The 24,343-nt window shown below is 37.6% G+C and overlaps 3 protein-coding genes and 1 long non-coding RNA gene across 7 annotated transcripts; 1 reads left to right on the top strand and 3 right to left on the bottom strand.

Moving 5' to 3' along the window:
- Window positions 1–375: 375 nt before the first annotated feature.
- Window positions 376–2,539, bottom strand: LOC113161727. Its single transcript, XR_003298776.1, has 3 exons — window positions 2,374–2,539; window positions 1,721–1,813; window positions 376–1,636 (listed from the first exon to the last, which is right to left on the bottom strand). It is a non-coding gene; the product is annotated as an uncharacterized LOC113161727 (long non-coding RNA).
- A 337-nt stretch (window positions 2,540–2,876) lies between these two features.
- LOC113161713 (CD209 antigen-like protein E) lies at window positions 2,877–7,426 on the bottom strand. Of its 2 annotated transcripts, XM_026359499.1 has the most exons (7): window positions 7,270–7,426; window positions 6,617–6,709; window positions 4,950–6,532; window positions 4,273–4,359; window positions 3,734–3,876; window positions 3,508–3,602; window positions 2,877–3,379 (listed from the first exon to the last, which is right to left on the bottom strand). In XM_026359499.1, the coding sequence occupies exons 3-7, from the start codon at window positions 5,065–5,067 to the stop codon at window positions 3,226–3,228; spliced, it is 597 nt and encodes a 198-aa protein (XP_026215284.1). In that variant the 5' UTR covers window positions 5,068–6,532; window positions 6,617–6,709; window positions 7,270–7,426; the 3' UTR covers window positions 2,877–3,225. The 2 variants fall into 2 exon arrangements, with proteins under 2 accessions (XP_026215284.1, XP_026215283.1); XM_026359498.1 differs by lacking the exons at window positions 6,617–6,709; window positions 7,270–7,426 and adding an exon at window positions 4,626–4,715 and having other exon boundaries at window positions 2,881–3,379; window positions 4,950–5,432.
- A 341-nt stretch (window positions 7,427–7,767) lies between these two features.
- Window positions 7,768–10,712, bottom strand: LOC113161714 (CD209 antigen-like protein 2). 3 transcript variants are annotated; one of them, XM_026359500.1, is made up of 6 exons: window positions 9,723–10,002; window positions 9,388–9,477; window positions 9,157–9,243; window positions 8,609–8,751; window positions 8,398–8,492; window positions 7,768–8,276 (listed from the first exon to the last, which is right to left on the bottom strand). In XM_026359500.1, the coding sequence occupies exons 1-6, from the start codon at window positions 9,838–9,840 to the stop codon at window positions 8,123–8,125; spliced, it is 687 nt and encodes a 228-aa protein (XP_026215285.1). In that variant the 5' UTR covers window positions 9,841–10,002; the 3' UTR covers window positions 7,768–8,122. The 3 variants fall into 3 exon arrangements, 2 of the variants coding, with proteins under 2 accessions (XP_026215285.1, XP_026215287.1); XM_026359502.1 differs by lacking the exon at window positions 9,388–9,477 and having other exon boundaries at window positions 9,723–10,001; XR_003298770.1 differs by lacking the exons at window positions 9,388–9,477; window positions 9,723–10,002 and adding an exon at window positions 10,697–10,712 and having other exon boundaries at window positions 8,609–9,243.
- Window positions 10,713–11,680: 968 nt separating this feature from the next.
- Window positions 11,681–14,253, top strand: LOC113161707 (CD209 antigen-like protein C). Its single transcript, XM_026359493.1, has 6 exons — window positions 11,681–11,842; window positions 12,164–12,250; window positions 12,478–12,693; window positions 13,130–13,293; window positions 13,382–13,488; window positions 13,620–14,253. Exons 1-6 carry the CDS (start codon window positions 11,761–11,763, stop codon window positions 13,768–13,770), a joined length of 807 nt encoding a protein of 268 aa, XP_026215278.1. The 5' UTR covers window positions 11,681–11,760; the 3' UTR covers window positions 13,771–14,253.
- Window positions 14,254–24,343: the final 10,090 nt, after the last annotated feature.

Here is a 24,343-nt window from a genome sequence, read left to right as displayed (position 1 = left end):
CTCATGTCTTCTAATTTAAACTTTTCCTCAAAATACTTCACAGTGATACTGCCTGTATTGTGTGGCTATGATGTCTAAATATTTGTAGGTCATTTAGACCTTTTAAAGGAACTCAGTAGAACCACAAAGTGGCATGAAAACCTCCCAATGTTGCATACATATCTGTGGGGGCCCTACCAAAGCTGTGACCTACGCCTTTTACCCTAATACTTAATACAAAGGTATTAGGAGTTTACCATACACTAACAAGCATTGTTTTTGTCAGTCTGTTACCTCTACAGCTGGGTAAAATAAAAAGACGAAGAAGAAGAAGAAGAAGAAAAAGAAGAAGAAAAAGAAGAAGAAGAAGAAGAGTTAAACATCAGGTAAAACGACATAAACAGAAGAGAAGCCATGACAAAACAAGGCTCTAATGTACATAACAAGCAACTTTTCACATACAGTGGCAGCTCAGAGTGCTTGACATCCACATAAAGGCAATTGATTTCACAAACCTAAACCTGAAGACATTTGGTTTAACATTAAAAGATGGAAGCTGCTAGTGGTAATACAAAAATTATTATTGTGTTGCAAACAGACTTGATTTCAATGTCAAACTATAGATCTGTGCTCTGCAGTACATAGCATCATATTTCTAAATTACCAGAATCCATTTTTAGATCTATCTCTAAATTTTAGCTGTTTTAGGCAATATTGATTTTAGCTTTACAGGCTGATCTCTTATACCTTCAATCCTAAATTTAGACTTTGATGAATGATGACGGTGAAGGTTCTGACTACTCTGTTTGTCTTATGCTATGTACTATCTCTTTGTCATTTGGCACAGATCAGGAAGTGTGCAGTAGGTTTTTCTTACAGGTACCTCTGGCTGAAAACGGTGCTGTGAAAGTGGTGAAGGTTAACCAAAACTGTAACAGGGTTGGACATCTGCACAGTGAGGTGAAAGGCACCACAAAGTTTACTAAAGCTGAGGGAAGCTGCAGATTAAGGGGATGAATTGAGTAATAACAAGCATTTATACACTTATTTCATTGAGGCAATGATACAAAATATAAATTATAACTCCTGTAATTAACTTCTACAGACGCAGTTTTATGCAAATAGTTTTCAAGTTTTTGTTTATATAGCTAAACTTCAAACTGCAACTGTTAAGATTTGAAAAGTGTACCTATTTGAATTGTTATTCTTTTAGCCAAACTATTTTTAGCCATGTTCTCTTGCTTTGTATCGTGAGGCAACCTTTTTTTTTAAATTTGTCCTAATTGACAAGAAAATGCATTTAATTGTGTAATATGTGAAATATTAATTTGATTAAACAGTGCCTAATATTAAAAAAGATTAAGATCAAGTTAAATTATAAGTCATTTTAAGGAACTGTTTATGTCCATACAAGGTTCTGATTTGACACTTTTAACCCCATGTCCTGACCTTTATCAGCAGATAATCTTTCCCAGTTTTCATGGAAATGGCTTAGTTATTAACCCTGAAGATTTGTCTGAAGACTATCATTGTCTTTGGTCATTGATTCAAGTCTTTTTTGCAGTTGTTCCTTCTCTTCAGTTAGTTTGTTGTGTCTGGTTGTATCTGGTTTGTAACAGCATCTCATGCATTTCCAGCTCTGAGTTGCACTTTGTAACTACGTTTGGAACATAGACAAACAAATTAAGAAACACATGAAGTATTCTTGTGTTAATGTTTTAGCAGTATATTAAGTACTCACATAGGAAAACAACGGTTATCAGTCCAGCTAGGAAGAGAAAGCACAGCAGACCCAGACACACTGCAGCAGCTCTGTAGGAACTCTTCTTAACATCTTCAACATCAACATAAAATCAAGTCAGCCTTTGTACTGCAGATTCCCACACAGTAACTACACAATACAATTAATTATATAAAGCCAACTGGTCTGTGAATCGAAATTGAAACCAGGACAGTGTCTGGGATTCTTGCCCAGGATTTCATCTGCTGCCTGTTGCTGACCCAATATAGCGTACTGCAGCATTTCTGATGTAGTTCTGTGAACTACAGTGTAGCATGTACTCTAAATACTGCAAGGCAGCACAGTCCATGTAATAAATGAGTATAAATCAATTGTTGTGCTGGAATCTTGCTTTAGACCAAATAAATAAATAAAAGATACCTCTGTTATCATATTGCAATGCTGTGTTGCACATAAAAAGGTGACTTCATCACAGAGAAATTTGGTAAACCATCTGTATTACCGGTAATTGTCTCTTCCCTTTTGACACTTCCTTTTTGACTGTCTACATTCCAATTTTCCTTTGCACAAGCTGTTACAGAAAAAGAGTCTGTTCCTGTATGTAGAGGTACATGCTTAGTGTGCACATGTATCTCTTTACCTGTGTCCATTACCTGAGTGTGCAGGTCCAGTTCTGTTTGACTCCAGAGTGTGCATCAGCACATTTTCACAAAGACTTTCGGAACTTTTCATTTTGCTTGTCCTGTTGCTGTTATTACTGGAGGGTCTCTCTACATTGACATATATGTCCGATTCATCCATGATGTTCAGCAGGACTGGTGGTTGAGTTTCTTTGAGCGTGCTTCTAAAATGTAGGTATCACTTGATGTGTATAGTAAAAGTGACTATTACTTACTGTGTATGTTCACTTAACAGGAAACTGAGGTTTAGTGGCATGAAGTAGGCCTATTTTCTGGTGACTTTCAAAACCATTTCACAAGTTGCAGCTGTTGCAACTATCTCACTTTTATACCTTTGACATGTTGTCAAACAACCACCTCATTTTAAAATAACTTAACATAAAAACAATTATTTTATCAAGATGTGATATTTCATAGATATGTAATAATGTATATTATAATAATAATAGTAAACATAATTATAATGACTCAAGACATTTATTGTCATATGTACAGAATAACATAACATTCTTTACATCACAATGAGTTGAATAACTTAGAGACAGGCTGTATTTATATATTATCAGAAGCGTTCAGTGCTTTGTATATTTATAAAGCTCAGCAGAGAGTAATTTCTCTTTTTATACATTCAACGTATTACATACAGTATGTATGTACTCTAATTAAGTCATCATATCATGCTCCCTATTTGCAGTCGCCTCATGTGTATTATGTATGCAGCATCACAGGCTTGTGTAACAGACATATGTGATTGTAAAATGTGAAGTTCTGCATTCAGAATAAACATGAAGTGAATTCCAGCTTTGTGAGGTTTGATATAGCGACTCATAGACACACAGTCTTTTCACAGATCCAGTAGTTTTCAGATTCGCAGGGTATGTCATTCCAGCTGTTTAACTCATCATAGAACCTTGTTTCTACACAGTTTTCGTTGGTGCCGTTAATACTTAGGTTGTTAGGCTCCCCAGTGCCCCAGTAGCTGAAAGCGAAAAGACATATCGTGTTTTCATGTTCATTTTAGTTTTTTACACATCTGGCACTAAACTCTAACAGCAGCTTTAAGATGTGTAGTTTCAGCATGTTGAAAAAAATCAATGTGTGACCCACCTTTCAGTCAGGGGAGTGCCATCCACCCATTCCCATGCATCGTCTGTCTTATTCAGTCCAATCCACACAATTTTGTGAAATAAACTTGTAAAGAGCTTGTTTATAAAAAGAAAAACAGGTGACCTCATAATCACAACATTTTTCAACCATCATTTTTCTGTAAATATGGTCTATATCTCCTAATCTCAAACTTATTCAAATTTACATTTCATAAAAATCCACACACCTGTTCCTCTTTGCTGTTGATAATAATCAGGTTGGTACCGTTTTGCTCACAGTAATCTTTACTGTCTTGCCAGGATTTCGTCTCATTAGAAATGAAATAGAAACTAGGATGCAAATACACCCATCCCAGTTGAGCATAGTGATCTGACATGTTGGAAAAAAGACATACATCATTAAAATGATGGACATAAAATCAATAATTGAAATGTAATTTAATGTACTTATTCTGTCTTTTAATCCATGCATTTCAGTTTATAATTTAGTTCATTTTGTGTTCCACCTAAAATTATTTGTTGTTCAACTCCTGCTGTAGCAGCACCTGCTGCTGCTCCATGATTTACTACATTTTAGTTTTAGGTTCTATGTTTTGAATGTGCAGCAAGTTGACTGAGGTGAATAGTAGCTTTAGTATTTTGGCAATCATGATGCACATTAGGTGTTTTCTTCTGATGACATCCAGATAGAATTTTATACAATAGATTAGGACTTAATTATGCTTTGAATAAAAGACCTCAGAAAGTGTTTAAGCCTCATACTTACTGAACTGGCTCATTATTTTCTTCAGCTCATTGGGATAGTCAGTCAGGTTTTTACAACTGACCTCTGTGTCGGACATCTGAAAACCGTCTGAAAGAGCATTTGGGATTCAGTGTATTATTGACTGGCACCTCTACAGGTAGACATGAAATGGAGAACTAAATCTGTTAAGACTAAAAGTTTCAATTCATAAATACGAACCTTTAACTAATTAAAAAGTACCATCCTGCTTATTATTTATTATTTAGTTATCCTGTGATATTTCTAGTCTTGTTTAATTGACTGAATATTACTATAAAGGACAGAAACAGAGTGAACTCACTGACTAATTATATATAAAGAATCAAATGACTCACAGAGAGAAAGTCGAAGGGAAATGTTAAGTGCTGCTTGTAGCATGCACAGAAGTCCAAAGCTCAAAAAAACCAGCATGTAGAGTTTTCTACCTGCAAGCAGAAAAACACACACATGTACAACAGTTACAGGAAACAGCTTTACTGAATTATTTACAAGCATGTTAAAAACTGGTATTAAATTAAATTAAATAATTAAATTAGAGGATGCATGTAGGCCAAAGCCATGTTTTTACATTTTTACACACACACAAGTGATGTTTCTGAAAGTGATAAAGAGTGATGAAATATATACTAACTAACTGAACTATAGGGTTTTTCTCATACCTGGCATAGCAGCAGTCGCAGCACCATCATCAGAGCGGCTCTTTGAAGCTGATCCAGCACCAGATACATTTACATAGTCCATAGTGATGCGGGATTTATCTTTATGGACATTTGCCATGTCTTACTTACCGACTGGAGCGAAACCACTGTGGTGGACAATGAGTTTGAAGTCTCTTCTTCTTTTAAACTTTTCTATTTGCTAATAATGCAGCAGATTTCCACACTTCCTCATTTTTATTCACCTATATATAGAGAATGAACAGAAGAACTGAACGTTTTCTACATGAAACATGATATTTTAAGAAAACATCATACAGTTATACTTCACAAGAGTCTAGAAAGGACATTATTGAAGATATTTATAATCCCTGCTCATGTCTTCTAGTTTAAACTCTTCCTCAAAATACTTCATAGTGATACTGCCTGTATTGTGTGGCTATGATGTCTAAATATTTGTAGGTCATTTAGACCTTGTAAAGGAACTCAGTAGAACCACAAAGTGGCATGAAAACCTCCCAATGTTGCATACATATCTGTGGGGGCCCTACCAAAGCTGTGACCTACGACTTTTACCCTAATACTTAATACAAAGGTCTTAGGAGTATACAGTACCATACACTGACAAGCATAGATTTTGTCTGTCTGTTACCTCTACAGCCGGGTAAAATAAAAAGAAGAAGAGTTAAACATCAGGTAAAACGACATAAACAGAAGAGAATCCATGACAAAACAAGGCTCCAATATACATAACAAGCAACTTTAAGCTAAACAGTGTGTACAAACTTCACACTGAAACGTAACCGGCTGACCCATGACGCCCTTAAACTTAATCATTTTTATCTACAGTACACTGCACTTTTCACACACATTGGCAGCTCAGAGTGCTTCACATCCACATAAAGGCAATTGATTTCATAAACCTAAACCTGAAGACATTTGGTTTAACATTAAAAGATGGATGCTGTTGGTGGTAATACAAAAATTATAATTGTGTTGCAAACAGACTTGATTTCAATGTCAAACTATAGATCTGTGCTCTGCAGTACATAGCATCATATTTGTACATTACCAGAATCCATTTTTAGATCTATCTCTAAATTTAAAAAACATTCTCAAAATTCTACTCTTTTAGCCAAACTATTTTTAGCCATGTTCTCTTGCTTTGTATCGTGAGGCAACCTTTTTTTTTTTAAATTTGTCTTAATTGACAAGAACATGCATTTAATTGTGTACAGTAATGTGTGAAATGTAAATTTGATAAAACAGTGCCTAATATTAAAAATCATTAAGATCAAGTTAAATTATAAGTCATTTTAAGGAACTGTTTATGTCCATACAAGGTTCTGATTTGACACTTTTAACCCCATGTCCTGACCTTTCTCAGCAGATAATCTTTCCCAGTTTTCATGGAAATGGCTTAGTTATTAACCCTGAAGATTTGTCTGAAGACTATCATTGTCTTTGGTCATGGATTCAAGTCTTTTTTGCAGTTGTTCCTTCTCTTCAGTTAGTTTGTTGTGTCTGGTTGTATCTGGTTTGTAACAGCATCTCATGCATTTCCAGCTCTGAGTTGCACTTTGTAACTGCGTTTGGAACATAGACAAACAAATTAAAAAACACATGAAGTATTCTTGTGTTAATGTTTTAGCAGTATATTAAGTACTCACATAGGAAAACAACGGTTATCAGTCCAGCTAGGAAGAGAAGGCACAGCAGACCCAGACACACTGCAGCAGCTCTGTAGGAACTCTTCTTAACATCTTCAACATCAACATAAAATCAAGTCAGCCTTTGTACTGCAGATTCCCACACAGTAACTACACAATACAACTAATTATTTAAAGCCAACTGGTCTGTGAATCGAAATTGAAACCAGGACAGTGTCTGGGATTCTTGCCCAGGATTTCATCTGCTGCCTGTTGCTGACCCAATATAGCGTACTGCAGCATTTCTGATGTAGTTCTGTGAACTACAGTGTAGCATGTACTCTAAATACTGCAAGGCAGCACAGTCCATGTAATAAATGAGTATAAATCAATTGTTGTGCTGGAATCTTGCTTTAGGCCAAATAAATAAATAAAAGATACCTCTGTTATCATATTGCAATGCTGTGTTGCACATAAAAAGGTGACTTCATCACAGAGAAATTTGGTAAACCATCTGTATTACCGGAAATTGTCTCTTCCCTTTTGACACTTCCTTTTTGACTGTCTACATTCCAATTTTCCTTTGCACAAGCTGTTACAGAAAAAGAGTCTGTTCCTGTATGTAGAGGTACATGCTCAGTGTGCACATGTACCTCTTTACCTGTGTTCATTACCTGAGTGTGCAGGTCCAGTTCTGTTTGACTCCAGAGTGTGCATCAGCACATTTTCATAAAGACTTTCGGAACTTTTCATTTTGCTTGTCCTGTTGCTGTTATTACTGGAGGGTCTCTCTACATTGACATATATGTCCGATTCATCCATGATGTTCAGCAGGACTGGTGGTTGAGTTTCTTTGAGCGTGCTTCTAAAAAATTTGATATCACTTGATGTGTATAGTAAAAGTGACTATTACTTACTGTGTATGTTCACTTAACAGGAAACTGAGGTTTAGTGGCATGAAGTAGGCCTATTTTCTGGTGACTTTCAAAACCATTTCACAAGTTGCAGCTGTTGCAAATATCTCACTTTTATACCTTTGACATGTTGTCAAACAACCGCCTCATTTTAAAATAACTTAACATAAAAACAATTATTTTATCAAGATGTGATATGACATAGATATGTAATAATGTATATAATAATAATAATAGTAAACATAATTATAATGACTCAAGACATTTATTGTCATATGTACAGATTAACATAAAATTCTTTACATAACAATGAGTTAAATAATGTAGATACAGGCTGTATTTATATATTATCAGAAGCGTTCAGTACTTTGTATATTCATAAAGCTCAGCAGAGAGTAATTTCTCTTTTTATACATTCAAAGTATTACATACAGTATGTATGTACTCTTATTAAGTCATCATATCATGCTCCCTATTTGCAGTCGCCTCATGTGTATTATGTATGCAGCATCACAGGCTTGTGTAACAGACATATGTGATTGTAAAATGTGAAGTTCTGCATTCATAAAAAACATGAAGTGAATTCCAGCTTTGTGAGGTTTGATATAGCGATTCATAGACACACAGTCTTTTCACAGATCCAGACGTTTTGAGCTTCGCAGGGTATGTCATTCCAGCTGTTTAACTCATCAAAGAACCTTGTTTCTACACAGTATTCTTTGGTGCCATTAATATTTAGGTTGTTAGGCTCCCCAGTGCCCCAGTAGCTGAAAGCAAAAAGACATATCGTGTTTTCATGTTCATTGTTACACATCTGGCACTAAACTCTAACAGCAGCTTAAAGATGTGTAGTTTCAGCAAGTTGAAAAAAATCAATGTGTGACCCACCTTTCAGTCAGGGGAGTGCCATCCACCCATTCCCATGTGTCGTCTGTCTTAGTCAGTCCAATCCATGCGACCTTATAAAATAAACCTGTGAAGAGCTTGTTCAAGGAGAAAAACAGGTGACCTCATAATCACAATATTTTTCAACCTTCATTTTTCTATAAATACTCATTTCAAACTTATTCAAATTCACATTTCATAAAAAACCACACACCTGTTCTTTTAGGCTGTTGATAATAATCAGGTCGGCACCGTTTTGCTGACAGTAATTTCTACTGTCTTGCCAGGATTTCTCCTCATTAGAAATGTAATAGAAACTAGGATGCAAATACACCCATCCCAGTTGAGCATAGTGATCTGACATGTTGGAAAAAAGACATACATCATTAAAATGATGGACATAAAATCAATAATTGAAATGTAATTTAATGTACTTATTCTGTCTTTTAATTCCTGCAGTTCCATTTATAATTTAATTTTCATTTTGTGATTGATTCAATTTGTGTTCCACCTAAAATGATTTATTGTTCAACTCCTGCAGTAGCAGCACCTGCTGGTGCTCTATGATTTACTACATTTTAGTTTTAGGTTCTATGTTTTGAATGTGCAGTAAGTTGACTGAGGTGAATAGTAGCTTTAGTATTTTGGCAATCATGATGCACATTAGGTGTTTTCTTCTGATGACATCCAGATATAATTTTATACAATAGATTAGGACTTAATTATGCTTTGAATAAAAGACCTCAGAAAGTGTTTACTGACTGAACTGGCTCACTCTTTTCTTCAGCTCGTCGGGATTGTCAGTTAGATTTTTGCAACTGACCTCTGTGTCGGACATCTGACAACCGTCTGAAAGAGCAGAACATTTGGGGTTCATTATTTGAGTTATCCTGTGATATTTCTAGTCTTGTTTAATTGACTGAATATTACTATAAAGGACAGAAACAGAGTGAACTCACTGACTGATTATATATAAAGAATCAAATGACTCACAGAGAGAAAGTCGAAGGGAAATGTTAAGTGCTGCTTGTAGTATGCACAGAAGTCCAAAGCTAAAAAAAAACAGCATGTAGAGTTTTCTACCTGCAAGCAGAAAAACACACACATGTACAACAGTTACAGGAAACAGCTTCACTGAATTATTTGGCCCAGTAAAACCTGACAAGCATGTTAAAAACTGGTATTAAATTAAATAACTAAATTTGAAGATGCATGTAGGCCAAAGCCATGTTTTTACATTTTTACACACACACAAGTGATGTTTCTGAAAGTGATGAAGAGTGATGAAATATATACTAACTAACTGAACTATAGGGTTTTTCTCATACCTGGCATAGCAGCAGTCGCAGCACCATCATCAGAGCGGCTCTTTGAAGCTGATCCAGCACCAGATACATTTACATAGTCCATAGTGATGCGGGATTTCTCTTTATGGACATTTGCCATGTCTTACTTACCGACTGGAGCGAAACCACTGTGGTGGACAATAAATTTGAGGTCTCTTCTTCTTTTATACTTTTCTATTTGCTAATAATGCAGCAGATTTCCACACTTCCTCATTTTTTCTTCTACCTATTTATGTGAAAGGTTTTCTTAGTCTTTCACCTTAATATTAAATATAATATTAAAGTTTTCACAGGAATGAACTGAAGAACTGAACCTTTTCTACATGAAAACATCAAAATTCTTTATATTTTAAGAAAACATCATACAGTTATACTTCACAAGAGTCTAGAAAGGACATTATTGAAGATATTTTTAAACCCTGATCATGTCTTCTAGTTTAAACTCTTCCTTAAAATACTTCATAGTGATACTGCTTGTATTGTATGGCTATGACGTCTAAGTATTTGTAGGTCATTTAGGCCTTTTAAAGGAACTCAGTAGAACCACAAAGCGTCATGAAAACTTCCCAACGTTGTGTAAATATGTGGGGCCCTTACTAAAGCTGTCATGAAAAAAACAAGGCTCTGATATACATAACAAGCTACTTTAAGCTAAACACCAACAGTACATTTGCTCTCAGCACAGGACAATGATATAATATTAAAGTGAATGGCGTCAATATAGGAATTAGATGTGCATACTGGCATAAATACGTTTTAAAACCAATACAAGTCAAAGGCATTTTTGTGCAGTTTTATTTTTATTATAATAAATATTATCATATTATTATCAACATATTATGATTTATTAAAAGGGGTGGGCCCTGTACTGTGAACTATTGGATGTGTTTCAGCCTCATACTCAGTCTTTCTTCCATCAGCATTGTCAGTCAGGTGACAGGTGACAAATGACCTACAGAGAGAAAGTCGAAGGGAAATGTTAAGGGCTACTTGCAGCACGCACAAGAGTCCAAAGTTCACAAAAACTTGGGGACATTTGCTTTGCGGTTACATTTGGTGCACAAATGCTTTGTTAATTATTTTTTAAGCTATTTAATTCCTAGTATGTTACCGCATTATTTGTACCTGAGCATTTGGTAGGTAGCAGGTGAGTCTCAGGTAAAATGCCATCTATGGTAACTACGGCAAAGAGCTGCTTTTGATGTTTTACAGTGCCGCACAACACCCTCTGCAATTTCTTCTGACATAGACCATTGTTCATTCTTTGTATATGTTTGATGAAATATGAGTATGATGAATTCCCGTTGCTTACTATTAACAAGTGGTAAAGTCACTATGATTTTGTGATTAATTCATACTTCATAGATCATTAGTCAAGTAACATGATCCAGTGGCACATTTCATTCTTAAATGTATTGATCTGCTGCTACATTAGCTGCATTACAGACAAATGATAATTTTAGAAGTGTAAATATTATATCATAATATAACATTTATGGTAGAAGTGTTCAGCAACAATAATTTGTTAAAGTCAAAATGTGAGGAAATATAATTTCACATGAATCCATGAGAATTAGAAAAATGTTTTCCTTCAAGTAAAGTCAAACTATTTCATTAATGAAATACTAAAAAAAGAACAAAGTAACTAAATAACTAGAGTATATGATTTGTAGTATGCTATTACTGATCCTTTCATTACCTTTTGTTTAGAGGTGCATCATTTTAAAGAGATTTTAAGAAAATATACTATATATGTCATGACACAACTGCAAATTAATACATCAATTTATCTGCTTATTGCTTCAGCCATTCAGGCAAAACACATTTTACTGTGTTTCACAAATGTCATTTCCACATTTGAAGAGGAAATGATGTCATTTGCATAATGTCGAAATCTGGAACTATGTTTAAACAAGTGATTAGATCACTCCTGAAGAAGACATGCACAAGAAGCGAGAACAAACTGTTCTCTGATCAGGTGACTGACAAATTCACTTTAGCCTTTTAGTCAGACGGCGGGATGCAGCGAACAAAGAAGCCAGACTATGTTAATGAACTACCAAGAGATGGACAGACAGGTCACACAGATACACCTCAAAGAGGTAATAACTCAATTCATCCTAATATACTATATACAGGATGCTAGTTTCTACAGTTTTTGTACTTGATTATTATTTGTTTATTATCTTTAGCTGTGGAAAAAAAGGGGAAGAAGTGGTCTAACTATATATTAATTAACTATAAACTATAACCAAACTATAGTACAGCACACGAGAATCTGTCTGTGTCAGATCAGAAACCTTTTTTGACCAAGTGTAATGACGGCTTAAGCAACAATGGATGGTTAATGTTGACCTAACTTGATAAACTTGACCTCACATGGCTGCTGCTGTAGTTATAAACTGTTACTGTTGATTTTGCAGAGAGAAAACTCATTCAGCTGCTTGTCTACAGCTTTGGTGTGCTGTGTATCGTCCAAGCCATTCTCAATGTTTCTTTACGACTTTTTTGTGAGTACGATGACTTTTCTGTTCATTTGTGTTTCAAAACTTAAAATGTGTTAAGACAGTTGCATAAACATTACCACATTATTGCAAATACCCCATTGCATAATTTGACACGTTGGGCAATATTTTTCACAATTTGTTGTCAAACACTGCCGATAAATATGTCAATTTATCTTAATTTCTTCTGCAAAATTATTTTGTATTTACTAACTTTGTTTCTTTACTATCAGTCCACTCCAAGATGGAAGTGACTCAATCTGACTGCAACACAACTCACTATAGTGACAAAAATCAGATGGACACATCAGGCAATTATGATGGATTAATGCAAAGAATATTGGCCTTGACCAGAGACAGAAAACTGCTTGAAAACAGAAACACTGAACTGATAAACATGATAAAAATGGGGGAAGAGGAAAGAGAAAAGCTGAAAATGCAGCTCAGTGGTGAGAGCGAAAACCTTTGACATTGTTGCATCCTTTGACTTTAACTTCATCTTCCTCTTTTCTATCAAGCCAATAGTTTAGCTTCAGCATTTTTGTAGCTCTTTTGTGGTATGTTGCTGTGATTTGTGTATCTGTTTTTGACAGTTCATTTCCCAAATGTATATATTGAGCTACACACATACTTATAAAAACGAATATAAAGAAATGAGAACACGTACTATTACAAAGAAACTAATGCTACTGGGAAAGTTCATTTTAGAAAACTGTCCATGTAGAACAGCTAAGATATAGATACAAATGTTAGTTTTACAGATTGAGAACAATGAGTTTGTACTTACTGTCAAATTAAGTTAATTGTCAAAGTCAATGCTTTAATTGTACTTAAAGCTTCTAATCCAGGTACTTCAGTCTAATTTGTATGTTATTGGATTTTCAGAGCTGAATGGTTGTGAGGCCTCTCAGCAGTGTCCTACAGGGTGGAGGATGATTAACTCCAGGTGTTACTTCTTATCCAGTGAGAGTAAGACATGGGAGGAAAGCAGAAGATACTGTCAGAGTAGAGGAGCTGACCTGGTGGTGATCAACAGCGAGCAAGAACAAGTACTTCTTATTTATAGTAACTCTGCTTTCGTGTGTCATTCTTGATGTTGAAGGATGACTTAGTTATGTTATCTTTCAATCTCAACAGAAGGCCTTATACCATCAGTATGAAGAAGCCGTTCTCTTGTTCTGGATTGGTCTGAGGGACATAGAGGGAACTTTCAAATGGGTAGATGGATCTGCACTAACCAAATCGTAAGACCTTTACAATAATCCTGAATCTTTCTGATACGTGGGTCAACACAAAGAAGATGTCAAATACACTTTTTCTGGTCAATTAACACGAACATTTCTCTTTGACCGTCACCATTGCCCCACTTTTTTAGATTTTGGCAAACTGGTCAGCCGAATCCTAACGACAATGAAGACTGTGTGGAGATGTACCATTTCTACTCAGAACTGGCCAACTGGAATGACACCCCTTGTGGAAAACAACAGCGTTGGTTGTGTGAGAAAGATCTATGTACTAGTTCTTAGTTCCAGATCAAGACCACCTGGTGGTTTTAATGTTGTGATGAACAGAGATCAACATGAGAAAAATCTAACCCTGCCCATGATCAGCAGATATCAGACTGTCGCACCTTGCTGTGTATGGGGACACACGTGCACCTCCAGGTGGTATTGATTTTTTTGGCTGATGGGTAAACATAATTTAATACCTTTGACTTCTATTTCTTACAAGAATTAATTTGTAGAAATATAATAACCGGACTTGATAATGAAGAATGCTCTAATGTAATTTTGACTCACTTTACCTACAAACACACTGTGACACTATTCATTACAATATACTGTTTGTATAAAAACAAAAAGCTGCTGCTCACAACATGGTTCTTGAAGTTGCCAAAGTTCAAATACAACATCAGTTTTATTGTAATTGTACCACAGCACACAAGAAAGCAACAATAAAATAAAAATAATTTACTGGTAAGTATGATGTTTCCCTTTCAGATGACAAAAGACAAACTGCTAAACGACAGTCAACAGTTTGATTTGTCACACTGCAGGAAAAAGAGTGAAACTAACACAAGTTAAAAATCTTAAAATTAAGAATGTAGAGATACATGGTAAGATGTAACACTGCACCTCTAATTTCTAAAAACGTCATTATAAACCTATAGAAAACACATTTTGTAGGAAACAGAAACTGTTCTATTGTTAATTTGTATATATGCTAAGTCACAGTGCAGCTTCATACTTTCCAAGTTCAGCCAATGAACTATTTCACATTCATAATTTTTAACAAACAAAACAATAAATAAATAATAATAATAAAATTGGGAACTAGTTTACATACATTTTTTTATTTTATTTTATTAGTTGCTCCGTGCTATTTTTTTTTTTTTCATTATCTGCTACGCAACCTCTCCCAGCCCCCAATCACCCGTATTTCACACTGATTGTGTTCTTGTACATCATTTATTTATGGAGGCCTATTTTACAGTTGATGTGAAAAATGAATTAAAAAGTTCAAAACAAAGTAAACGCATTTGTTTTTTCATGTGCATTCATGTGTGCAGCGATATACTCAGCACTCCAGCTGACACCATGCATAATACCTTTAAAGGAACAACAACTAATCACCAACTAAGGTATGGTCACATTCAAACGTTCACAAGCTTAGGAAAAAAATATATACTGAGAAACACCAATTATTGATTATTTGATTCATTTATAGTTTCTCACTGATCTAACCATCTCCTATGATCAAACCATTTACATTGTTTAAAGCACACTACATACCGTATTTTCCGCACTATAAGGCGCATCTAAAAGTCTCAAGTTTTCTCAAAAGCCAACAGTGCGACTTATAATCGGGTGCGCCTTATACAGTGAGGGAAAAAATTATTTGAACCCCAGCTGATTTTGTAAGTTTGCCCACTAACAAAGAAATGATCAGTCTATAATTTCAATGGTAGGTGTATTTGAACAGTGAGACACAACAATGACAAAAAAAATCCAGAAAAATGCGTTTCAAAAAGAGTTATAAATTAATTTGCATTTCCACGAAGGAAAGAAGTATTTGATCCCTTCGAAAAACGTGCTTTAGTACTTGGTGGCAAAACCTTTGTTGGCAATCACAGAGGTCAGCCGTTTCTTGTAGTTGGCCACAAGGTTTGCACACATCTCAGGGGGGATTTTGGCCCACTCCTCTTTGCAGATCCTCTCCAATGTTTGGCAACTCGAACCTTCAGCTCCCTCCACAGATTTTCTATGGGATTAAGGTCTGGAGACTGACTAGGCCACTCCATGACCTTAATATGCTTCTTCTTGAGCCAGTGATTTGTTGCCTTAGCCGTGTGTTTTGGATCATTGTCATGCTGGAGTACCCAACCACGACCCTTTTCAATGCCCTGACTGAGGGAAGGAGGTTCTCACCCAACATTTGACGGTACATGGCCCCATCCATCCTCCCTTTGATGCGGTGCAATTGTCCTGTCCCCTTGGCAGAAAAACACCCCCAAAGCATAATGTTTCCACCTCCATATTTGACAGTGGGGATGGTGTTTTTGGAGTCATAGGCAGCCTTCCTCCTCCTCCAAACACAGCGAGTTGAGTTGATGCCAAAGAGCTCGATTTTGGTCTTATCTGACCACAACACTTTCACCCAGTCTTCCTCTGAATCAGTCAGATGTTCAGTGGCAAACTTCAAACGGGCCTGTAGATGGGCTTTCTTGAGCAGGGGGACCTTGCGGGCACAGCAGGATTTCAGTCCTTCACGGCGTAGTGTGTTACCAACTGTTTTTTTGGTGACTATGGTCCCAGCTGCCTTGAGATCATTGACAAGTTCCTCCCGAGTGGTTCTTGGCTGATTCCTCACCGTTCTCATTATCATTGAAACTCCACGAGGTGAGATCTTGCATGGAGCTCCAGACCAAGGGAGATTGGCAGTTAATTTATGTTTCTTCCATGTGCGAATAATTGCACCAACTGTTGTCACCTTCTCACCCAGCTGCTTGGCGATGGTCTTGTAGCCCATTCCAGCCTTGTATAGGTCCACAATCTTGTCCCTGACATCCTTGGAAAGCTCTTTGGTCTTGGCCATGGTGAAGAGTTTGGAATCTGGATTGAGTGATTGCTTCTGTGGACAGGTCTCTTTTATACAGGTAACAAGCTGAGAGGGCTGCCAATGTCAGCTCGTTACCTGTATAAGATCCACCTGGGAGCTAGAGATCTTGCTGACGGATAGGGGATCAAATACTTATTTCCTTCATGGAAATGCAAATTAATTTATAACTCTTTTTGAAACGCATTTTTCTGGATTTTTATTGTTGTCTCTCACTGTTCAAATAAACCTACCATTGAAATTATAGCCTGATCATTTCTTTGTTAGTGGGCAAACTTACAAAATCAGCTGGGGTTCAAATAATTTTTTCCCTCACTGTATATGGATCAATATTGAGTCAGTCACATAGTAGAACACAGGAATAGACGTTTAACATTAATGAATCAATGGTGCTGAAGTGGAGGCAGCAACAAGATGGCTGAGTAAAGAAGACTAAACAAAGTTTCTGAGGGAACAAAGGGAGATGGCTACAGTTGGAGGACAAACTCCTATCTTTTCTTTATGTAACTGAAAGAAACTAAATTAACAAATAATACACATCGTTACACATTTTGTATGTTACACTCGCACACGCTAGCTTGTCAGTCATACTGAATTCTGAAATGTCACAAAGACTGACGTGTAAATGAAGAAGACAAAGAAAAGAAGTCAAAACTAAATTTTTGAAATGTGTCTCTGGCAGAACAAATTACATTACTCTTTACAGTAAATCACAAAGCAGAAATTGTTGATGCTTCTTACAAAGAAACGGTAGTGAACTGGAACAGCTGCGCATTTATTGACAGCATCAGTCCACGTTGTCAGGTTTTATTAATAAATCAATAAAAAATTGCCTGCCCTATGTTATTGATGTAGTTTCACCCTCACTCTCACGAAAGCCCATCAGCTTCCTCTTCAGCTCATCTCGCTCCTCAGTTAGGTTTTTAAAACCAGCCTCACGTCGAGTGTTTGTGTCTAAAAAAGCAGAAAGACTTAACACATAAATTGTGCAAAAAAACTGGTATTTTGTGGAGACATGTTACCAGCAGTGTGTTTCACTGTAAGAAACGCCTGAGAGACTTACACAACACTGTGCGATAAGTGGACAAATCCTTTGGTGGAGTTCCACAAAAATTAAGAACACATTATCCACTGAAATAAGTGGATACTATAGAAGAACAAATAAACATGACCTGGACTGATTTGTTGGTCTTAGTCACAGGTCACTGGACCTTTAACCAGATGATGACCCAAAACACAGCTAAAAGCACAACCAAGTAAGTAAGTAAGTAAGTAGGTCAGAGCTTTCGGACACCAGATATGTTTGTCAGCATTTGTCAACCTCTGTGCCGCAGTGTTGTGTAAGTCTCTCAAACATTTCTTATGGTGAAAGTACAGAGTACAGAGTGTATGACCAAAGTCTGTGGTAACATGTCTCCACAAATACCAGCTTTTTTGCACAATTTATGTGTCTTTGTTTTTTTTTTACATCACGAACACTCGACGTGAGGAGGAGCCAGATGAGCTGAAGAGGAAGCTGATGGGCTTTCGTGAAAGTGAGGGTGAAACTACATCAATAACATAGAGCAGCCAACATTTTAATGATTTATTAATAAAACCTGACAACATGGACTGATGCTGCCATTAAATGTGCAGCTGTTCCTGTTCACTACCCTTTCTTTGTGAGAAGCATCAACATTTTCTGCTGTGTGATTTACTGTAAGAGTAATGTAATTTGTTCGGCCAGAGACACATTTCAAAAATTTAGGTTTGACTTCTTTTCGTTAATCTATGAAATTCATACACAGCTGTTTACAGTATTTACATGTTAGCATGTCTTTCAAACAGGAGGTATTCAGATCAACCTCTGTGGTAACCTATCAGCATAGAAGCTTTATTGCATAATTTACATATTACTTCCTGCAATTTCAGATACTGATGACATTGTAAAATGTACATCTGATGCTGACTGATCTGGTTGTGCTCTCAATCGTTATTCTCTTCATTCTTCTCCAAAGTCATTGCTTGCAGAACACACTCATGGATCTTTACAGTTTTACAGACAGGTCTTTATTAAAGACATGCATCAGCTTGGTGCAGCATGCAATAACTTACAAAATTCTACTAAAGCGCCTAATGTATCATCGACCCCTGCACATTTCAAGAAAACATACTTTTTCATCATTGGTTGTGCCAAATGTAAACACATTTACAGTGAGGCTTCTTGCCCCATTAACCTGCTCAGTGTCTGCTGCTTGATCCTGCCTTTTCTCTCCCTGCTTTCTACTCATCCCAACCAGTTGAGGCAGATGGCTGCCCACCCCAAGTCTGGTTCTGCTGGAGGTTTCTTTTGTTAAAGAACAATTTTCTCTCCACTGTCTTCACTGATCCTAGTGACCTACTCCACCTTTACTTATATGGAATTATATCAAATCAAGTGACCTTTCAAATTTGTCTTTACAAGGTTTAAGACTATATATACATATATACAAGATAACATTGAAGACATAAGACTTCAAGACATAGGACTGTCCATTTCTAGTAGTAATTTGTGCAGTAGACCAGCAGAGGGCAGTATCTACACAAACATAATACATTTTAATAAACAGCACTGACCCCAAACAGGCTATAAAATGTAACTGGGCAAATGTCGGTTTGTGTTTTATATTCTCTAAAAGTGTTTACTGGTTAGGTTTGTTTCAGCCTCTAAATGGAAACAGAGTTCCCTATCTAAAAGAAGTAATTAAAAAAATAGAAACAGTGGTTTTCTTAAAAAAAATATCTAGATTAAATACACAAACAGACGGAAAATAGCCTAACCACAGGGTATCTTTCAGTCTGTAGGTTTGCACAACAGGATGCAAGCTATAATGTAGCTCATGAGAGTGGTGGTACAGCAGATGTAAGTCGCCCTAAGCATCACATAGACATATGAGGTCTCACAAAAAGAAGACAGCTTGTTACAAGAAGTCCACAGCTCAAATATCCCATTCCAATAATCCAAAATCTAAATAATTTTGCTAAACAGAATTCTATTGGTAAAAAAAAAAGGCTACTCTCTATTCCCATCCTCCTTGTTAAATAAACTTACTTACAAGTCAAAAGTCACAGATATTTATGACAAAACACCAATGCTGAAGAATTTTCACAATGAAGGAATAAACTATCTGGTAACAGGTAACTGAAACTGGACAGGTTAAATAGTGTCATAAGCAGGTGTCACCAATAAAACAGTGATTAGAGGTTAGTTAAAAGATACACAGGAAAGGTGGAAGAAGAGAAGGGGTCTGACATGCAGCAATAGTCCTCAGCTGGTCTCAAAGCTGGGACACTGCAGTTACGTGGTCTGTGCATTAACTATTCGGCTACTAGGCCACTCGATAGACCATGCCTTTTACCAAGCAGACATACATGCATTAAACCTGGAAACTTGTGTCTAGCTTTTGTACGGTATGGAAGAATGCTTACTTTCTCCAAGACCTGAATTTAGAAAACAATATAGTAACATGTTGATGTTTTGATATTTCATAAAACACTAGGTAAAAACTTTGCATTCTTATTGATGCAAAATAAATTAAAAGACATTTTTAAAAAGGTAAAATGGCACAGGGGATAAAATATTTTAGCTTTAAGCAGACAAGAAAAGAGCTCTAAAGGAATCACAGTGCCTTATTAGAACAGCTTTTTGGACCAACAAGTTGAAAATGCTAATTTCCTGACATTAACACCTACACACTGTCACGCTGTGACAGGTTGGCTGTGTGTGTTCTCAAGTTCCTTTTTTCATTCTTCACACATATGCTTTTTTTTTTTTTTTTGGTGTGAACACTTTGTGCAGAACTGTGGTGACGGCTTTATTCACACGTGTTTAATAGGAAATAAAGAGTTTGAGAGTGTGTTCGATAACAAGAATCTCTTTAGTCATTGTAAATGCATGGTGCTGCATTCTGTATTGGTTAATTAAATAATCTCTTATATATTTTAAATAATAAGTCAAAATCATTAAAAATGTATGTCCACACATACACATACACACACACACACACACACACACACACACAGCCCCCTGTTGCTGTTAGGCCATGTTAATCTTCTCTGTATTGATTTTTTATTTAATATGTGTAGTGCCTTACCCTAACCCAAACCCTCACAACTAACTGCCTCACCCTAAACTTTAGCCCTAACCAAACCTAACCCTAACCATAAAACCTAGTCATAACCCAGAAATTACTCTTTAAAACACCCTTCTCACTGGGAGGACCGGCTAAAATGTCACCCCAAATGTTGAAAATTCATGCTGGTCCTCATAATGATAGCCATACAAACACACACACATCCATTATTAAATGTCCAGTGAAAAATATGGAACCATCAGGTCTTTAAGATAAGATGGAGCTTGATTATTAAGTGGCAGGAGGTTATAGCTTATGTTTTACTATCTGTATGTATTTTTTTTAGTTGGCTATGCTCTGTCATGATTCCAGCTCCGCCTCCCTGTCTGTCCCTGCTTTCCTTGTTTTCTCCCTGTCAGGTGACCTGCTAATTACCGATTGTCTGCACCTGTGCTTCCCCTCTCTTTACTAGCAGGTCTGTCAGTCTCCTCTTGCTCCTCCTGCCTTCTGTTTTGACCTGCCTCTGCTCTGCTCTTCGACAACGTGAGTGTTTTCTGCCTGACCTGTCCCTGCTCCCCTCTGCCTCTGCCTCTAAATTGGATTCCCTTGTGTATGACATGGACCGTCTCCTGGCATCGTTATCAGTCTATTGGATCTCTGTTTTCTAGATTACCTCTCAGTACTGACATGGATTTTTGTTTGGACCTCGGATCTTGCCTAATGGACATTAGTGCTTGGACTGCTTCTTGTGTATAACCCTGGATTCGTCTCTTACTCTGCGCCTCGGCTTTCTGGAAACCCATCTACTGTTTTTTGTTCACTTACCCACTGTGCTTTTGCCATTTAGCCAGTTCTGCAGATCATATCATTCCTCCTCTGCTCCCAGTCAACATATGCCTCACTCTACTGTCGGCCATTTTGGAATCTCCACTATATCCTGGAATCTACAACTCTTCAGTCTTCTCTCTGGTTCACTCCTCCCCGCTTCTCAGCCACAGCTCATCAGGACTTCAGTGAGTACTCCAAGATTCACATTACCCAAGATCCAGCCAGACTCAATTTAACTCTGTTTCCTCTCTTAGACCACCATACTCACCTGACGCCAGCTCTGTTCAGCCGCAAGTTCCAGACTTTCATCCACTGCATTATTATTGTCAATAAAGCCTTTCTTATCTCAGTTCTCTGGTCCTGTGTGGTCTCTGGCTATGGAGTCTTTTGTCTCTTTGTGTTCCCCTTTTTAGTTCTGTATTTCTGCTTGCTACATTTTGAATATATTTTCAATGTATCAACCCTGCCTTTGCCCAGTCTTGCATTTGAGTTCACCAGTTTGTGTAACCGGACAGTCTAGTCTGGCCACAACACGGACCCAGCAACCAGAATGAAGGAGTTTACTTTGAACACAGTTGACAAACTTTGCTCATTACAGGGAACTGGCATCTTTCTCAGGGAGTAGCATGATGTGAAGAGGTTTAGATCATCATCTTTTAGCTAGTCCTAATTAGACAAATGTACCTTCTGCCTCAAACCCTGTTTGAAAGACTGTTTATCTGCCTGCCTGTGTTTTGCTCTACCCCCCAGGACTTAGATTTGGACATGTCTTTCTGCTGGCTCTTGAATCTGGACTGGACTTATGGATACCCACCCTGGATCTCAGACTCAATGAATCCTTCATGAATTTCTTTACTTGACCTTTTCTATTTTATTTTATAATAACTCTACTACTCCTTGACAAAGTCATCAACATGAAGAGTTTCATGCTGTTGTCCACTTCTGGACACACGCCAGGAGGATCCACGGCCACTTTGAGGACAGCGGAGACAGCCGGCGCATGTGGCAGGGCATCCAGGCGATCACCAACTACTGTCACGCGCCTAGGATCCGACTCCATAGCCAGAGATCACACAGGACCAGAGAACTGAGCTGTCATCAGGTGTCATGGTTTCCGCCTGGCCCTGGCCGGCCTTGGTTTTCCTCCCTCACTCTCCCTCTGGACTCCGCCCACCAGCCCCTTCTCTCCCTGTGCTCACAGCAATCAGCTGAACATTGGATTCACCTGTGTTCCCCTCAGGCTACATAAACTCTCCTCAGTCCTTTTCCCTCTGTCAGATCGTCTTCATGTCCCAGCCTGTGTCTCCCATGCCGGCTCAACCCTGCCTGCTCCTGCTCAACCCTGCCTGCTCCTGCTCAACCCTGCCTGCTCCTGCTCAACCCTGCCTGCTCCTGCTCAACCCTGCCTGCTCCTGCTCGTCCTCCTCAACCCTGTCTGCTTCCCCCTCTGGATTCCCTGGACTCGGTTCCCCCCTCTGAACTTTTGGACATTGTTACCTGTTTCTCCTGTGAGTGTTTTCCTGCAATTGAGCAGCGGTTATCTTAAGTACTTTGGTTCCTGATTTGTTACTTTGTTCCACGCCATTTTGGTAGTTTTCGGTTGTTACTCTGTCCTTGTGTTTTTGTCTGTTTTTGTAGTGTCTGTTGACACCCCCCCTTAGTTTCCCTGTTTTTGTAGTTCTCCATAATAAATCACGTTTTCAGTTCATTCCTGCCTCGTCCCCCTCCTTACTCATGACAGTCAGGTGAGTATGGTGGTTGAAGTCCTGATGAGCTGTGGCTGAGAAGCGGGGAGGAGTGAACCAGAGAGAAGACTGAAGAGTTGTAGATTCCAGGATATAGTGGAGATTCCAAAATGGCCGACAGTAGAGTGAGGCATATGTTGACTGGGAGCAGAGGAGGAATGATATGATCTGCAGAACTGGCTAAATGGCAAAAGCACAGTGGGTAAGTGAACAAAAAACAGTAGATGGGTTTCCAGAAAGCCGAGGCGCAGAGTAAGAGACAAATCCAGGGTTATACACAAGAAGCAGTCCAAGCACTAATGTCCATTAGGCAAGATCCGAGGTCCAAACAAAAATCCATGTCAGTACTGAGAGGTAATCTAGAAAACAGAGATCCAATAGACTGATAATGATGCCAGGAGACGGTCCAGGTCATACACAAGGGAATCCAATTTATGGACAATACAGGGACAGAGGCAGAGGACGAGCAGGAACAGGTCAGGCAGAAAACACTCACGTTGTCGAAGAGCAGAGGCAGGTCAAAACAGAAGGCAGGTCCGGTTAGGGGGGAGTCGGGCAGAGACAGGTTTCCGGTCAGGCAGGGTTGGCAGATGGCCACCCACCGTGAGCCTGGTTCTGCTAGTGGTTTCTTCCATTAAAGGGAGCTTTTCCTCTTCGTCCAGTGCTGCTGGGGATGTTGTTCTTAAACCTTAGACACCAAAAAGTGCCTTGAGATGACTTTTGTTAGGATTTGGCGCTTTATAAAAAATATACTACATCTGCTGCATGCTTGTTACTCATTCGGTTTGGTTTTGTTACAAACTGGCAAATGAGAAAAGACAAAGGGTTTCTTATCACCCGGTCCAAAAAACGGGGAAGTCTGGGAACCAACAAGACAGAAAAAAGAAAACAAACAAGCAGGACTAAAGTGAAACAAAGTAAAAACAAAAACACTGCACTGATGCAAGGAAAACACTAACGAACCCACTAACCATATATACAAAGTAACAATGGAAAACGCTGCTGTAACACAGGCAAAATACAAACTAACAAGCAAACTAGACACACAAAGTATCAACGAATAATCTAATGCAGACAAAAAATACAAATTAACTTACAAATCAATAATACAAAGTGACTACGAAAATCTATACACTAAGGTACACAAAAAAAGTAACTAACATACTAACAAAGAATTCAAAAAAACTAACAAAAAATCTCTGCAAAGGCAGGCAAAGAACTCACAAAGGGGAAAACAAAGTCCAACAAATGAAGTCCAAAGTAATACAAATAACAAACAAACGTTTGTGGTGACGTCCAACAAACCAACGAAGATTTTA

The sequence above is a fragment of the Anabas testudineus genome, chromosome 1, assembly GCF_900324465.2.
Source record: "Anabas testudineus chromosome 1, fAnaTes1.2, whole genome shotgun sequence".
NCBI lineage: Eukaryota > Metazoa > Chordata > Actinopteri > Anabantiformes > Anabantidae > Anabas > Anabas testudineus.
Note: the sequence above shows the minus strand (reverse complement) of the source record. Positions and strands in the feature narration are given on the sequence as shown.

Bases quoted from the DNA above. Each gene is read 5' to 3' on its own strand.
- LOC113161714 (XM_026359500.1), bottom strand. From the start codon at position 9,840: ATGGCAAATGTCCATAAAGAGAAATCCCGCATCACTATGGACTATGTA. The intron at 8,493-8,608 runs GTGTGTGGTTTT...TCCTTGAACAAG, and splicing joins TCAACAGCCTAAAAGAACAG to CTCTTCACAGGTTTATTTTA. The intron at 8,277-8,397 runs GTGGGTCACACA...TTTTGCTTTCAG, and splicing joins GGCACTCCCCTGACTGAAAG to CTACTGGGGCACTGGGGAGC.
- LOC113161707 (XM_026359493.1), top strand. From the start codon at position 11,761: ATGCAGCGAACAAAGAAGCCAGACTATGTTAATGAACTACCAAGAGAT. The intron at 11,843-12,163 runs GTAATAACTCAA...TTGATTTTGCAG, and splicing joins CACAGATACACCTCAAAGAG to AGAGAAAACTCATTCAGCTG. The intron at 13,294-13,381 runs GTACTTCTTATT...CAATCTCAACAG, and splicing joins TCAACAGCGAGCAAGAACAA to AAGGCCTTATACCATCAGTA.
- LOC113161713 (XM_026359498.1), bottom strand. From the start codon at position 5,067: ATGGCAAATGTCCATAAAGATAAATCCCGCATCACTATGGACTATGTA. The intron at 4,716-4,949 runs GTATGAGAAAAA...TTCTGCTTGCAG, and splicing joins TGCGACTGCTGCTATGCCAG to GTAGAAAACTCTACATGCTG. The intron at 4,360-4,625 runs GTGAGTCATTTG...ATGCTCTTTCAG, and splicing joins TTCCCTTCGACTTTCTCTCT to ACGGTTTTCAGATGTCCGAC.